This window comes from Cuculus canorus, chromosome 11, assembly GCF_017976375.1.
Source record: "Cuculus canorus isolate bCucCan1 chromosome 11, bCucCan1.pri, whole genome shotgun sequence".
Taxonomy (NCBI): domain Eukaryota; kingdom Metazoa; phylum Chordata; class Aves; order Cuculiformes; family Cuculidae; genus Cuculus; species Cuculus canorus.
Window position 1 is genome coordinate 9,732,776 of NC_071411.1, and position 13,714 is coordinate 9,746,489.

At 49.2% G+C, this 13,714-nt stretch overlaps 1 protein-coding gene across 1 annotated transcript in view; it reads left to right on the forward strand.

Annotated features, from left to right (window-relative positions):
* PLXND1 (plexin D1) overlaps window positions 1-13,714 on the forward strand; it is an 83,327-nt gene that overhangs the window by 12,795 nt on the left and 56,818 nt on the right. Inside the window, exons 2-5 of the mRNA XM_054076882.1 lie at window positions 7,648-7,824; window positions 10,708-10,839; window positions 12,641-12,741; window positions 13,401-13,530. Of these exons, the coding sequence (XP_053932857.1) occupies window positions 7,648-7,824; window positions 10,708-10,839; window positions 12,641-12,741; window positions 13,401-13,530 (540 nt within the window). The remainder of the gene's footprint in view (window positions 1-7,647; window positions 7,825-10,707; window positions 10,840-12,640; window positions 12,742-13,400; window positions 13,531-13,714) is intronic.

The following is a 13,714-nucleotide window of genomic DNA, read 5'->3' on the forward strand; positions in this document are numbered from 1 at the left end:
TTTGACCTCACTGGCACAGACTGACTGACTTTGCCTACGAGCCAGCTGTTCCGCGGTCCTGTCCCAGTCTTTCAAGTACATCTTCCCCTCAAGATGGATTCTTGCTGGCAGTAGTTGAGATGGCACTATGTGAGATCTGGCCAGGACTGCTGCTGCTAAACAGCAGGCAGAGCTTGGGGTTTGCCCTCTGAAATGAGACAGACTCGGTGCTGAGAGCGTCTTTCAGTGTTTCAAACCGCCTCATCACTGGTGGTTTGAGGTCTGCGGCAGAGGTTATTGTGGCTGGTGCTGCTTAGATGCAGCAGTTTGATCTGACCCAGGTCTCCTTGGACTGACTGGGGATCTGTGTCTTTGCAGACTCACTGAAAATGATTTCTCATTTGTTTTCAGGGGGCAGATGGGGTCAGCCTGTCAGGCCAGCTCTGGCCCTGAGCCTGGGTCCAGGCATGTGGTCTGCCGAGCACCTCATCTTGTAACAGGCAAGAACCTCAACCGCTGCCAAAACCCCAGAAATCAGTGAAGGGCAAGACGAGTGGCATAGGCACCCAGGGCTGCTGGGCATCTTATACCTCTGATTGTGCAGATTCCTGCATAATTCTCGTGCAGAACAGGTCTAAGGAGATGAATAGTCCCAGGAGAACCACTTCTCTGCAGAGTGCTTGCTGTGCCCTGCCTTCCCCAGTGGCCACCGGTCCTGTGCCTGCTGGGCTTCACTCCGTGTTTGCTTCACTCACTTCATGTGAGGGACACAAGCCTTGGTTGTTTCAATCAGGTACATGTCCCATGGGAAGCTGCCAAGAGTCAATGTCAGGAGGTGGAAGGAAAGGAAAGGTTTGGAGTTGAGAGCAGGAAGAGGGAAGAATGAGTTTTATAAGATGGGAGGCACAAAAAGCTCTCTTGTAAAATGAAAATGAAGATAAGGGGCTAAAAATCTTGCCGGGCATCAGGAGCGCTCTAGAAGTCAAGGGAACGGTTTTTGGCACAGGGGTGACATTTGCCTGCGGTGGAGGGAGGAGTGGGCACACTGACACGGTAATTTTTCTCTCCGCACGGCTGATGCAGCTCTGCTGCTGGCTGTGGTGTGGTGAATGCGTGTTTGGCCCGGGAGCAGTGATTCAAGGGGGAAATGTCAGAAGGACTCTGCTGGTAGTTTTTCATGAGCAATCGCTGCTCTTCAGCAAGAGAGCAACTTTCCTGATTGGGGCTGGAGGCGATAGTTGTCCTAGCTGTCACCCATGTGGGGCCGAGGTGCATGGGGCTGCACATGAATCATTTTGTTTTTGCGGGACATGAACCAACACGAAGGTCTGCAAGAGAGGTCTTAGGGGCTGCTGAGTGGCTCTCAAACATGTTCCAGAGGAGCATCTGGGCAGATCCTGCTGACAGGACAGGTCCTCTGGCATCAGTCAGGCAGTGCTGATTTACCCCGGCACTCCCCACCATGGTGTGTCTAGATGCTGTCCGGATGGAAAAGCTGCTGGTGTGGTGGAGCCAGAGCCCTGGCTGCCTGAGAGTAGGACATGGTCTGTGTTTCCATTGAGAACAGCTAGATGGATTTGGATAGCCCATTACTGGTGTCACACTGGTGGTTTGCAGAGCACCATTGGCCAGGGCTGGCACTGTGCAAATGTGCAAAACACAGCAAAAACGCCACTTCCTCACTCAAGGAACTTGTGGTCTAAGTAACCAGTGTAACCAGGGTGCGAACCTCATTTTAAATCTCTTTTTTCGAGGACGTCTGCAGTGCTGGGAAGGGGCTGATTGCTTAGTGTGGATGATACTTGAGAAAAATTCAGTAAGCTTTGTATGTCAGAGGTTCTCAGCCCAAGTGCCTCAACGGGCCAAGAGTGCACGTTGATTTGCCTCCCGTTGCCTAAAAAATATGATGGGAAGTTAGAGGAGGTCTGTGATAATGCCTGCCCTTGCGGCAGCGCTACAATTAGAGACCGCTTACGTCTCAAGTGCCTTAACAGTAAAGTCCTCTTCTGAGGATGACATTTTCCTCCAGGCATCCCAAAAAGCCTGTTTTTGACAGCTCTGGTTGCGACACTCCAGCAGATAAACGCGTGATTGTGTATACAAACTGCTGGCAGCGTCGGTGGGCTCCGGAATGAATGAGCTCTGCCAGGGAGGGGTTTTGTGGCCAGTCTGGGCTCTGCCGGACACAGAAGAGGGCTTGTACTTTCCATTTTCGTAATGCAGCCAGGCCATCTTGCCACCATCTATCTCTCTGCCTGTTTTCCTTTGGTGCCTATGCAATATTTCCGTGTTGTTTTTTAGACTCTCTCTGCCGGTCAGCTTTGAGTCTATGTCGTGTTATTCTCTCTGGACAGTATCTGAATTATTTTGAATATTCTCTCTGCAATCAGAGATTTCCCTGAGTCATACCTAAATGTTAATAAAAGCCTAATGGTTTATGTTAAGGAAGGCAAGAGATAAAACTAGAGCCCTTTTATCACAGACTTTAATGGCCTGAAAATGTCAGTTGTATGGGAGCAACTGCCAAATTTTGAGCCTATGAAGACGATGGCTAAGTCCCACAAATCAACAAGTTTGGAGCGGATTATCGGATGCTGGCTGTGTCATTTTCCCAGGACTCCAGGCATGCTAGAAGCCAACACTTTAATCCTCTCTGATACGAGGCATGAAAGGGGCTGGACTCCCTTTCCACTTACTGCTGCTCTGCGAAGCTTTCAGACCCGCTGTAGTGGAGTCAGAAAAGCCTTGCTGAAAGCAAAAGCTGCAGGACTTTTTTCTGAACTGCAGCCTGCTTTTGATTCAGAAATAAACTCCATCTTTGCCTAAGAACTATTTTTAAGGTCACAAACACAGGATGCAGAAATCAGTGTGTTTCATGGTTTTCCTGAGTGCTGCCTCACCACTCCTCTTCCTCCTTCTGTTTCCAGCAGACTTCCTTCCCGAAGGGACATCCTGCACCCTTGCCTCTGGGGCGCAGCGCCTGGGGTTGGGGAGCTGTAATGGAAATTCTGGCAAGTCACATTTTCTGCTCCTTTTAGGCCTGGGCTAAAGAACTGAACTCACACTGTGAAAACAGCTGAACTCGAGCTCTGATGAGTTCTGATGCAGCTGGAAATCTTTTATGTCTGTCCCACTTTGTTTTTGCAATCACACTCAGGGGTTAATCTAACTAACCTTCCTCTTAGATGTGGCTCCTTGGTTTGAATTAATTTGCATCGCTTGTGAAATTTTACAGAAATACCGTGTACACCCTCACTGCAAATGTGCAGGGTGACAGCAACGCTGCTTGGCCGGTGCCAGTTGTGGGTTGTCTCCAGCTTGAACCCGAGATGGCTCTTTGTTAGCATCAGTGTGGCAGAGTCAAAAGTTTGGAGTACAGAAGGATTTGAATCTAGACTCACCCAATATTTCTGTGAGTTACTGAATATCCAGAGCACGTAGCAGAAAAATAGTGGCAATACAATAAATGCCCACAGGGTTGTTTTAAAATGCAGATGATAGACAGAGATTGGTTTTGGAAGAAAACTTAACATTTATGCGCTCCCTACTTCAGGGTAAGGCAGTTTGATTTAAGACGGAGTGAGATTTAACCCATTCTGCATGGAGAAAGCCTTTTAGCATGACCTTTAAGTGCATTTTCCCAAGCTGCGGTGATTGCCTGCAGAAGGATGTGGCTTGGCCGTATCCTGTTTACCATAATGTGACAGAGTTAAGCTGTCCCCTTGGTGCTGTGGTGTACAGACAGCAGCAGCACAGTGTGTCACCTCAGCCTGGGACCTGGGAGAGGGAAACACCATGTGTCTCCTCCTGCCCGTCCGCTGGAAGAGCTGATGTCATTTGAAGAAAGGTGTTTGAGAGGAAGGATATATGCAGCCAAAACAAAGCTTGGCCTGTGTTAGAATAGTTACATCCTGTTTACTGTAGAAAACACTTTGCGCAGATATTAGCTCTGAAATGCATGATTTATAAGCAGGCAGGCGCAGCAGATAAGGAACTTCCTGTGATTTTGGCCACCTGTGAGAAGAAAAGGCTGGGTCTCTTGGGCTGGGAGGCAGCAAAGCTGCTGGCAGACAAATGCCGGTACTGGCTCCCTGGGCAGCTGCTGCAGAGAGGAGGTTCTGAGCATCCCTAGGGCTCCCAGGTGGCCCGAGGAGACCTCTGTGTCTCAGTTTCCCAGCAGGAAGGAGCCTTGTGAACTTCAGGTGGTTAATTTTGGTAAAGAGTAATGAAGACGGGCTAGAGATAATAAACCCCAAGACAAATAAATAAACCAAGTGCATTTCTAAAGGTCTAGCTGTGAATGGAAAGGACTGTTAAATCAGAAACAGGAGTGGCTTGCCATATCTTCTCTATAGTATAAAAAGTTGTGTTACCCGTTGCAGGGGGAAATGCACACGCTTAAGAATTTGGGCTCCAATTTTATTTTTTAATAGACTGAAATGCTGTAAAACTGCAAAATGCATTAAGCAAAGTCACTTGCATCCACAATACTTGATCCTTTCGTCTAGGTCCCATGTGAACTGAGCTGCAGCTCCAAGCGTGTTGCCTCCTGCTTGGTACTCGCTTTAGCAGAGGAAGTTTTTCAGATCAGTCTTTGTTACTTCATGTCTGGTGTGACCGGCAGCAGCAGTGGCTGTGGGGTCTGGTGTCTGCTGGGGCACAGAGGACTGAGATCAGAGTGCTGTTGTGGAGAGGACCCAGTCTGCTGTTTGCAGTATCATGCTTGCGCTGGTCCAGCAGCAGGGAAATGAGATCTGGATTCATCTGCAGCAGCACATTCCCTCTGAGCTGGGGGTTCCACAGGACGGGGAAGCTGTCTGCTGTGTGTGCCATTGGACAGAGGATTCTGTGGGTCTCTGATAGCACCAGGTACTCAGGAAACCAGCACTGTTTGCTCACCAGCTGCTGCAAAAAACTGAGAGCTGACTGGCACCTGGAGTTCACATCCAGCCCGATGAGGTTTGCTGCTGTCTCCTCCATGCAAAGAGGAGGAGAGGCAGTGCCATGGACTGTGGTCCCCATGCCACTGTGACCCTGCCCCAACCATTGCAGAGAGGTCACCAGCCTTGCTGTGGTCTGGCAAGGGCTTCTTTCCTTCCACCTGTGAGAGTACGCTCTCTCTCTCCCAGAGATACAGCCCAGTTTTTTTTCTCATATGTTTTGGGTTTTAGCAAGTTTCTTCACCATTTTTTTCCAGGGACCTGTTGCTGTAATGTGGCCCAGCACATTTGGTCATGGTTAGGAGGGAGAAGAAGCACAAGGTGGGAGATGCACCCCAAAATGGGGTCTGGGGTCGAGGTCGGAGCACAGGGGTGGTCCTGCCCAGGTCTAACACACTCGCTGCAAAGCCTGAAGATTTGCCTAATCTCCTATACGGGCTGAACAGAGGGGAGGATTGAAGATTTAGTTTGGTTCCATTAATGAAGTAATAGTGATAATGAGGCAATTAAAACAGGGCCTGGTGTGCTCAGCCCAGGGAGGAGTGACTATGCTAAATAGGCTGGTTGTCAACTTCTCCTGTCTGATGGAAGCACGTGGTCCGGTTTCTTAGAAGGTACAGGCTCAAATCCCTGCATATTTTCCGCTTAAATTAGCGCTCTTAATGATTATTTTGGAAGTAATATCTACATTATCACTGAGTTCAATAAGGCATAAAATGTGCTTAGTTTTAGGGGTGTGGATTTTGGGCCACGAGTGGTCTCTTGTCTAGAGTTTTGTACAAGCACTTCTTTCAATCAGGGCCTTAATTTGGTGTGCTGCGGGCAGCCTGCAAATACCTGCAGTTGTTGGCATGTCAGCGCTGCCGCTGCATGCCTGCACCCGGGAAGGGTGACAGCGCAATTGTGGGTTCTCTTAAGATGAGCCTGAAATGACACGGTAGATGATGTGGTAATGGCCCTTGAAACATGCCCATCATTTGAATGGCTTCAGCTGCACCCACAATCCTTCATAAAAGCTGCTGCAGGAGTGACAGCAGGTAAATTGTCGCCAGTGAGACTGTTGTGATGTTCAGATGTTGTTGAATCCATCCACATTGTCTGAGCAGAAATTATAAGGAGAATCTCAGAGGATTCAGGGTGAGAGTGGTCATAAATCTTGAGTGCGTCTCAGCAGGGTAGGAGTAATATGAGGCATCAGTCCCATTTTCAAATGCCGCTGTCATGCAGCAACTGTGCTAATTAATTTAGCACAGGATAGTGAAGTCTGTTGTCTTGCTTTGGGCCAAAGGAGCCAAATGCTTGCTCACAGACAAGGTTCACAGATGAAGAATCCTTAACAATTGTCCTCTGTCTTCGCCCTTTGGCACCTGATAGTCAATCGACATGGGAGCCTTTATGCTGGCCTTGTGGCCTCAGTCACTAGCCCTCATGCAGGGTGGCTCGTCCACCACGGCAGCTCCTGCTGGAGCCCAGCACCTGCTTGACCTTCGGTGCCTGCTATCCTGTTGTCTTGAATTTAGCTTTAACAAAGGCAGTTCTTGCTTCCTCAGAGCTTCGAGGAACAGCTTAATAGCAGAAGCCAGAGGCAAATAATGAGCATCTTGTAGTCTTGGGTGAGCATCTTGTAGTCTTGGGCATAGGGCATGGCTGTACTTGATCCTCAGCACATGGTGAGTGGCTGTGGGCTGAGGCTGGATGGGGTCAGTGGCTCCAGCATTTCTGGGTAGAGTTTTGCAGCTGCTGCTCTTCTCTCTGTGTCCTGCAGCAAGATGCCTCCTCCCCTCGGCAGCTTTTCCATCCCATCCCGTCCCAGTAGAAGACCATCCCAGTGGAAATTTTACTGTTGAATACCACAGCAGCAAGATAAGAGCCAGGACTTACAGTCCTGAGAGTCACCGGCAAGCTGCCTCTCCTCCCCCATTTGGCTCCATTCTCAGTCACTTCCTCGCTTACTTGCAGGGAAATGATATTTTGAGTTCTTTTATTGGAGAAACTTTTTGCTCTACCTTTTGTTTGAGAAGGAAGAAGCCAGAGATGGCTGCTGGTTGTGCAGCTGCCCAGCTCTGTGTGCTTCCGAGTGCTGATCCATAACTGCTGACCAATGGGAAGGGGGGTCCCTTGGAGCGCTAGGATGGTGTGGGATCAGCCCTCTGCGGGCAGAGTAGCTGCCTCTGCAGGGGAACTGGCCACTGCGGAAAGCTGGACTGCAGGCTGAGAATGACCTCCCCAGCAGTGCAGTCCCCACTGGTGGGGGCTTCCAGCACTGTGCGGGACGGCTGCTTTGGTGGGAAAAGGGTGCAAGGAGTCCCCTTGTCCCCTTCTGCTGTTGCACCAGACTTTTGTGTTGAGATGTGAGTGCTACTACAGTAAATGGGCCTGCAGCTGGAGAGCACTTCCTTGGGGTGCCGCACACCTGGATGTCTCTAGCAGCGATGGCACCCGCCTGTAACATGGGCACGGGCAGAGTTCCTCTGGTAGCTCATCTCCAGTGAAGCCTCATCTGTGTTTGGCTCTGAGGGTAGATCTGGCAAGCACAAAGGAGGTTCTATTACAGCTCTTTGCTGCCATATTAACCGGCTTCATTTTCCTATTCCATGATTTGCCCAAGAGCTCTGTGTGGGTGCAGCAGAGCTGTCAGCAGTTTGTCCACACTGAGCCCGAGGTGGTGATGGCAGGAGGGACCCGCTGGTGTTTGCTGCAGCCCACTGACATGTGTGTCTCTCCACAGCTGCAGCCAGAGCAGCTGGACTGTGGAGCAGCACACCTTCAGCACCCACTGGCCATCGTGAACCCCGTCACAGCGACCCCCGTGTTCACCTACAGCGGCCTGACCTCAGTGGCGGTGGCCAGCGTCAATAACTACACTGTTGTGTTCCTGGGAACTGCCAGCGGAGGACTCATGAAGGCAAGTGGAGCCTGGCGGCACCAACATGGGGGAGGCAGGGCTGGAGGGACAGGGAGGGTGGTGGGGCTTCCTCTTCCAGCACCTCTGGTTTGCACAGAAGACAATGTCTGTTGTTGAGTTTGTCTGAGCACCTGCTTTCTTTTGGCAATGGAGAATTAATTGGATGCTGCTGTAATCTGCACAGTGATATATGCTGCCTGGTGGCTGGTGGCTGTTAATTACTGTTCAAGGCTGCCATGCAAGAAAGATGTTCTTGACGAACCCTATGCTGGCAATGTTATTGTGCAGCATTTAATTATTAACAACTCTTCTAATAAATTCTCCCTCCGAGCTGATGGCTTTTGAAGGCTCCATGTAGACAGGGGAATCACCAAGAGATGCTTCATCACAGTTGAGTCCAAAGCAGGTGTGAATCCACGCATCTGATGGAGTATCTGTTTTAAATAATGTGCCAAAGGCAATGTAGGGCAGTGCAATGCTCTGGCTCCAGAGCCAAGAAGCAAGGCCAAGGTTTCAAGGTAACTTTAGTGCTTGAAGTTTGCCAAAGAAAGTTTTGATTCCAGACAGCCACAACAGTCGTGTGCTCTCAGCACTGAAAGTCCACAGAGAAGAAGGGAAAAAAGGCCCTGGAGCAAAGACATGGCTGATACCCGCTCTGTCTCAGCGGTGAGTGGTGCATAATCTGAAATATTGGATCAAAATGCTTGGGGAGAAGAAATCCGATCCAATCTCTTCCCTTGCGTCCAAGTGCTCCTGGCAAAAATGTGGGAACAATCACAAAGAAACTCACAGCTTTGATTTTTGCCTGCAGGGGCAGGTGATTCACAAGGGTGGGAGAAAACTGGCAGCCCAGCCAGGTGCACCAGGCTGGAGAGGCACATGCCACACGCAGCGCAGCTCCTGTTCACACAGTATTAACAGCTCTGCTTCCATTATCATCTCAGAGAAAGCAGCCTTATCTGCTGTGCCTCCATTAGGGAGAGGCTCCTGGCTACCCTTTGCTGGGATAATTTGCTCAGATAGCTCTAATCTAATTCTACAACACAGCTGCATAACCAGAAGCCCTTTTACCTTCAGGGCTCCTTGTTATTTGGCACGGGATACAAGATACTTTGCGTGAGTTATCATTCAGATTTGCTGCCTGAGAAAAGACAGCGAAGGGGCAGAAATAGTGCTCAACCAGCTCCTGCCAGCAGCAATTATGGCTGCCAGGGGTACGTATGGGGAATTAATCAGATAGGCTGCAGACGGGCATTTCGTGAGGGCCATTATCAGTGCCACGTCCAGCAGTCATTAAAGGAAAAACGCTGCTTGGGAAGTGGTGGCCAGGGCAAGGTGTGCCAGGGTGCAAAGCCCTTGAGGGAGACAGGGGGTGGGAAGCATCTGTTACAGTGAGTCCCCACATGTCCAGGTCTGGAATTCTGTAGACAGGGTATGTGGTGGCATTACACAGAACTTCACCTGGCTCTGCTCTCACCAGTGCTAGTCCAGAACCTGTCCTCCAGCACATTTTAGCCCTGCTCAAGTGAGAGGACTGGTGGTCCCTGCCACTCTGCACTGCTGTAGTGGCTCTCACCTGGGGGTCTGCAGCTCACGGGAATCCGGGGAAAGTGCCTGCTCAGTGAAAGGGTAGTGTAAACAAGCCCAGGAGCCAGAGGGACATAGGGGCAGGCACCTAGGAACAGCCCAGCATTGAGCAAATCTCAGCAAGAAGGGAGAGAGGGTGGTCACAAAGCTAAAGTGGAGGGCGTCGGTACTGGGTTCGTGGACATCTTGGGTGATCCCAGGCAAATTATTTTGCCTTTGGATAGCCAGCTTTTAAAATAGGGATAATGATAGTTCCCTTTTCTGCATAACAGCTTGCAATGCTTGCATATGGCTCTTAGCAGAGGGAAGCCCTCTATTTTGAGCTTGTGCTATCTCACCAGAATGTGTCAGTGCTGCTCTGGTGTAAGAATTAATTAATCCTATGTTAATTAATTAATCCAGACTTTAGAGAGCAGAGGCATGCTCCGTCCTTATAATTTTTGCCTTCCCTTGCTTGTAGGGAGGTAGGATTTTTCCTCACTCCCTTTCTGTTTTAAGCTAAAAAGTGGCTGTCACGCGAAATTGTGTAGCCCTATTGTTACTTCCTCTCAGCAATGCCACATTTAATTTGCTGAGTTTTCAAGTCAAATGCCAAGACATTCTGGAATCTGAAAGGCGGGCTGATGCTTTGCAGCCTCTTCCATCACTGCCAGCACTTCAGCTGGTGATTCATGAGGCAAGGTAGGATTCGTCTCTCTTGCAGCCACTGACACGGTCTTCCAGAGTTAGCAGGGATAAAAGCTTCATTTGGCCAGGAATGACAACACTTATTTTTCAAAAATGCAGAGAGTGGGAGATGCCGTGTTGTACAGCCCCATCGCTGGTTTTCACTGATTTTCATTAAGCTTTGGAAATGCAAGTTTCTTTGTAACAGAAATGTGTGTGTGTGTGTAATGAGGGCTGAAGGCTGTTGCCACTTACATTAGGGTTAAGCAAGAGCAGCACTGCTGTGGCTGCTGGAAACAGCCGTGCAGTCGGTAGAGCCTTAGACTACAAGTTTTGCAGGCAGCATCTCAGACAGAGAGACCAAGGGTTGTGAGGGTTGTTCATCATCAAGCAGTGCTGCTGGCCTTGGCCTGGGCTTTCTGAACCACTTAAAGGCTTCCCTGTGGCACACAGCTGGCTTTTCATAAAGCTCTGTGTGGCAGCTTGAGAAGCATATAGAGATTTACAGTACTTCAAAGTGTGGAACACCGTTAGATACAACTTTGATTCTTGTTTATAGCTGAGGAAGAATAATCTTCTCAACATAATGTTTGAAAAATGGTCTCAATGAGTGACTTCTTCCCACTACAGATTAATCTGGACAGTACCATGAAGGTTATTAGCAGGAGATCCATTTCGGTGGCTTATGGAGAGCCTGTTCACCCCATCATGCAGTTCGACCCTTCTGATTCCACCTACCTCTATCTGATGACCTCCTATCAGGTGAGCTCCTTAGTTTTCAGCAAAATCGTCCTTTGGGCATCATGCACTTCATTTAGCATTCAGCACTAAGCTGGGAGCAGGAAGAGGCAATAGCATTTGCTTTAACATTAATGGGCAGAGCCAAGGAGTTCAGAGCTTTGGCTGGGTGTCAAAAGGCTTGCCAGGGGTTACCTATGCCTGTCCATTCTCCTGCGTGGAGTGGGAGTCATGCCGAGGAGACCAGCTTGTCAGGCTTTCTCATCTTTGTCGTTTTAAGGTAAAATAAAAGTGAAAGATATCAAACCCAGTCCCGTTTCTGGAAGTGCAGAAATAAGCAGAGATCATTTTTGTACAGAAACCTCAAAATTGTGGTAACAGTGTTTAAGGAGGCTGTTAGGAAATCCTACAGACAAAAAGTCTGCCTGTCAGAAACGATCCCAGGAGGAGGTTTCCGCTCAGCTTGGCCGGCAAGAGGGCTGAATGGAAGGAGGGCTCTCTGCAGAGATGGGGAATACCGCAGCAGGTAGAAACAGACGGTGTCATCTCCATCAAGTGAGCAGAGGAGGAAGACAGGAGCTGAGTGCTCCAGGCGCTGGTGGTTTGTCCTGAATTACATTTTAATCTGTCAAAACAGATGCACAACCATAAATGTTATGTGTTGCATTTATATTTTCCAAGCCCTAATTCCCTGCAGATTGGTCATTATCATTTCACAGAACCCTCCTGGGATGCCTCTTTAGCTGATGTTTCAAACTGTCTCATCTCAGCTCCCAGGCTGTGCTGTGTACCTTATTCAGGCTTGATCAAACACCCAGTGCAGCACTTGTGGTGCTCTCCTCTGCCTGTTTCTTTTCCAATAAACCAGATAAGTTGATGTTTCCTTAGTGGAATTAGCATCCTTAGAAGTTCCCTGGGACCTTGATGGGGCTGGAGGAGGAGTGCTGAACACTGCAGGGTTGGGGAGTAGCAAAGTGTTACAGGTAAAGTAAGAGTCAGGCCAAGGAGCCCATCGTCTGGGGTGTGCTTGCCTGGTGAGAGTTCAGGGCTCTCAGTGCCTCATGTTGTCAATCCTCACTGTACCAAATGTCTCAGTTTTCCTTCCTAAATGCTTAGAAATTGAGGGAGGAGAAAGCGTAAACTGACACATGCTTTCCCTCCACCTACTTCTGCCAAGCAGGTCCCCAGAAGTATTTTGATTTCTTTACAAATTAAGGTTTCCAGAATGGTTTTGCTTTCTGGTCATTTTGTAAATAGCCAGCTAGTGTTCTGCTCTGTCTAGAGAGGCTCTTTCTGCAGGCCTGAGTGAGAGCTTTTCACAGGGAGGGACAAGCTGTGAAACCATCTCTGTCTGATGCATCAGAAAGGTGTGGTATCACTCTCTGTAGCTTGACCATCGCACATCTATTGCCAAGGTGGCAACCGAAAAGGAGCAGCTCAGTTCAGCTCAGCTCAGCACTGCTCTGCACGCCATGGAGCAGCTCCGCTGGTGACATCCTTATCTGCCCTGGGGCATGCAGCCCCCAGACTGGAGCAGGCTCTGCTGGGGGCACTGGCAGGGCAGCAGGCAGCTGCCTTTGCTGGTCCATGTGCAGGCTGGTCCTACACAGAGCACCCACCTCAGAGTGGTGCAAGGCAGAGGATGGCAGTGCCAGGATCTGCTTCGCATCGTCTGTTCTGTAAGGCTTGGTCCAGATTAATGGATAAAGCAGCCCAAGAGGCTGGTGTCTCATCGCTAGCTATATGTGGCCATGCCAGCATGTCCTAGTTGGGTTGAGTGTTTCTGTGGTGTATAAAATGTTGGGACACATCTGTTGTCGTGCAGATGACACGAGTGAAGGTGGCTGCCTGCAACCAGTACTCAACGTGCACGGAGTGCCTGGCTGCCGCTGATGCTTACTGTGGCTGGTGCACAATGGAGACCAGGTAGGAATGGTTGTTTCCTGGTGTGCTTTGGAATGTCCTTTTGCCCTCAAGCCCAGACAAGTATTTCTGGTGCCTTTTATATTTCCATGCGGTCACGCTACCATTAGTCTTTGTCCATTCCTTGTGAAATAGATGCTTTTAAAAACAATTGCATCTGGTCTCAAACAGTTGGGATGCTCTTCAGAGCCAGGATATGACTGTAGCTGCATTGTTATCCTGCAGTCAGCTGCCAGTGCAAAGAATATCTTGCACCATAGGACTGAGAGAGCCGACACCCTCTTAAAGACTGTCTTTTTCCCTTGCAGTTGTCGTTGGTGAGTAGGAGACAATCGACACTCAAAAAGCGATTTACAAAATTAGACTCTGCGTTTACAAACTGAGAAAGTTGAAAAAAATGTCACCTTCTCTCAGTTCTGGGTTCAGCCTGTCCTGCTCTTGCTCACCCTCAATCCTGGTGCTCCGTCAATGCTGATGGGAGTACATGCTCTTATCGTGGCAACCAGGCACTAAATATAGCAGCAAAGCTTTAGGCTTAGCTGCATGGATGGAGGAAAAAGATGTAGACACAGGATTTTCTCAGGCTCTTCCCTCACAAAGAACTCAACATATTTATCACTTGTTTTAAAAATAACCAAGAGTTGTTACCCTGTTCATTGCAGGTGTTCTCTGCAGCACGAGTGCACAAACTTCACAGGGGCCAACTTCTGGGCGAGTGCAAGTGAAGGAGTACAGCAGTGCCCTTCCATGACCATCTTGGAGCCCGAGATTAATATCGACAAAGAAAACCCGGTGCGTTTTATGTGAATACCAAATTAATCTTGTGCAGCGTCCCATGGACTTGTTACTTGCTCTCAGGGCTGATAAATATCCATGCTCTGCTAGTATAGTAGCACGGCTCCACATCGCTTGGATATGGGTCATAGGGATGCTGAGCTCTGTTGTAAGCTGCTGAGTCAGGCAAAGGTTCTCAAAA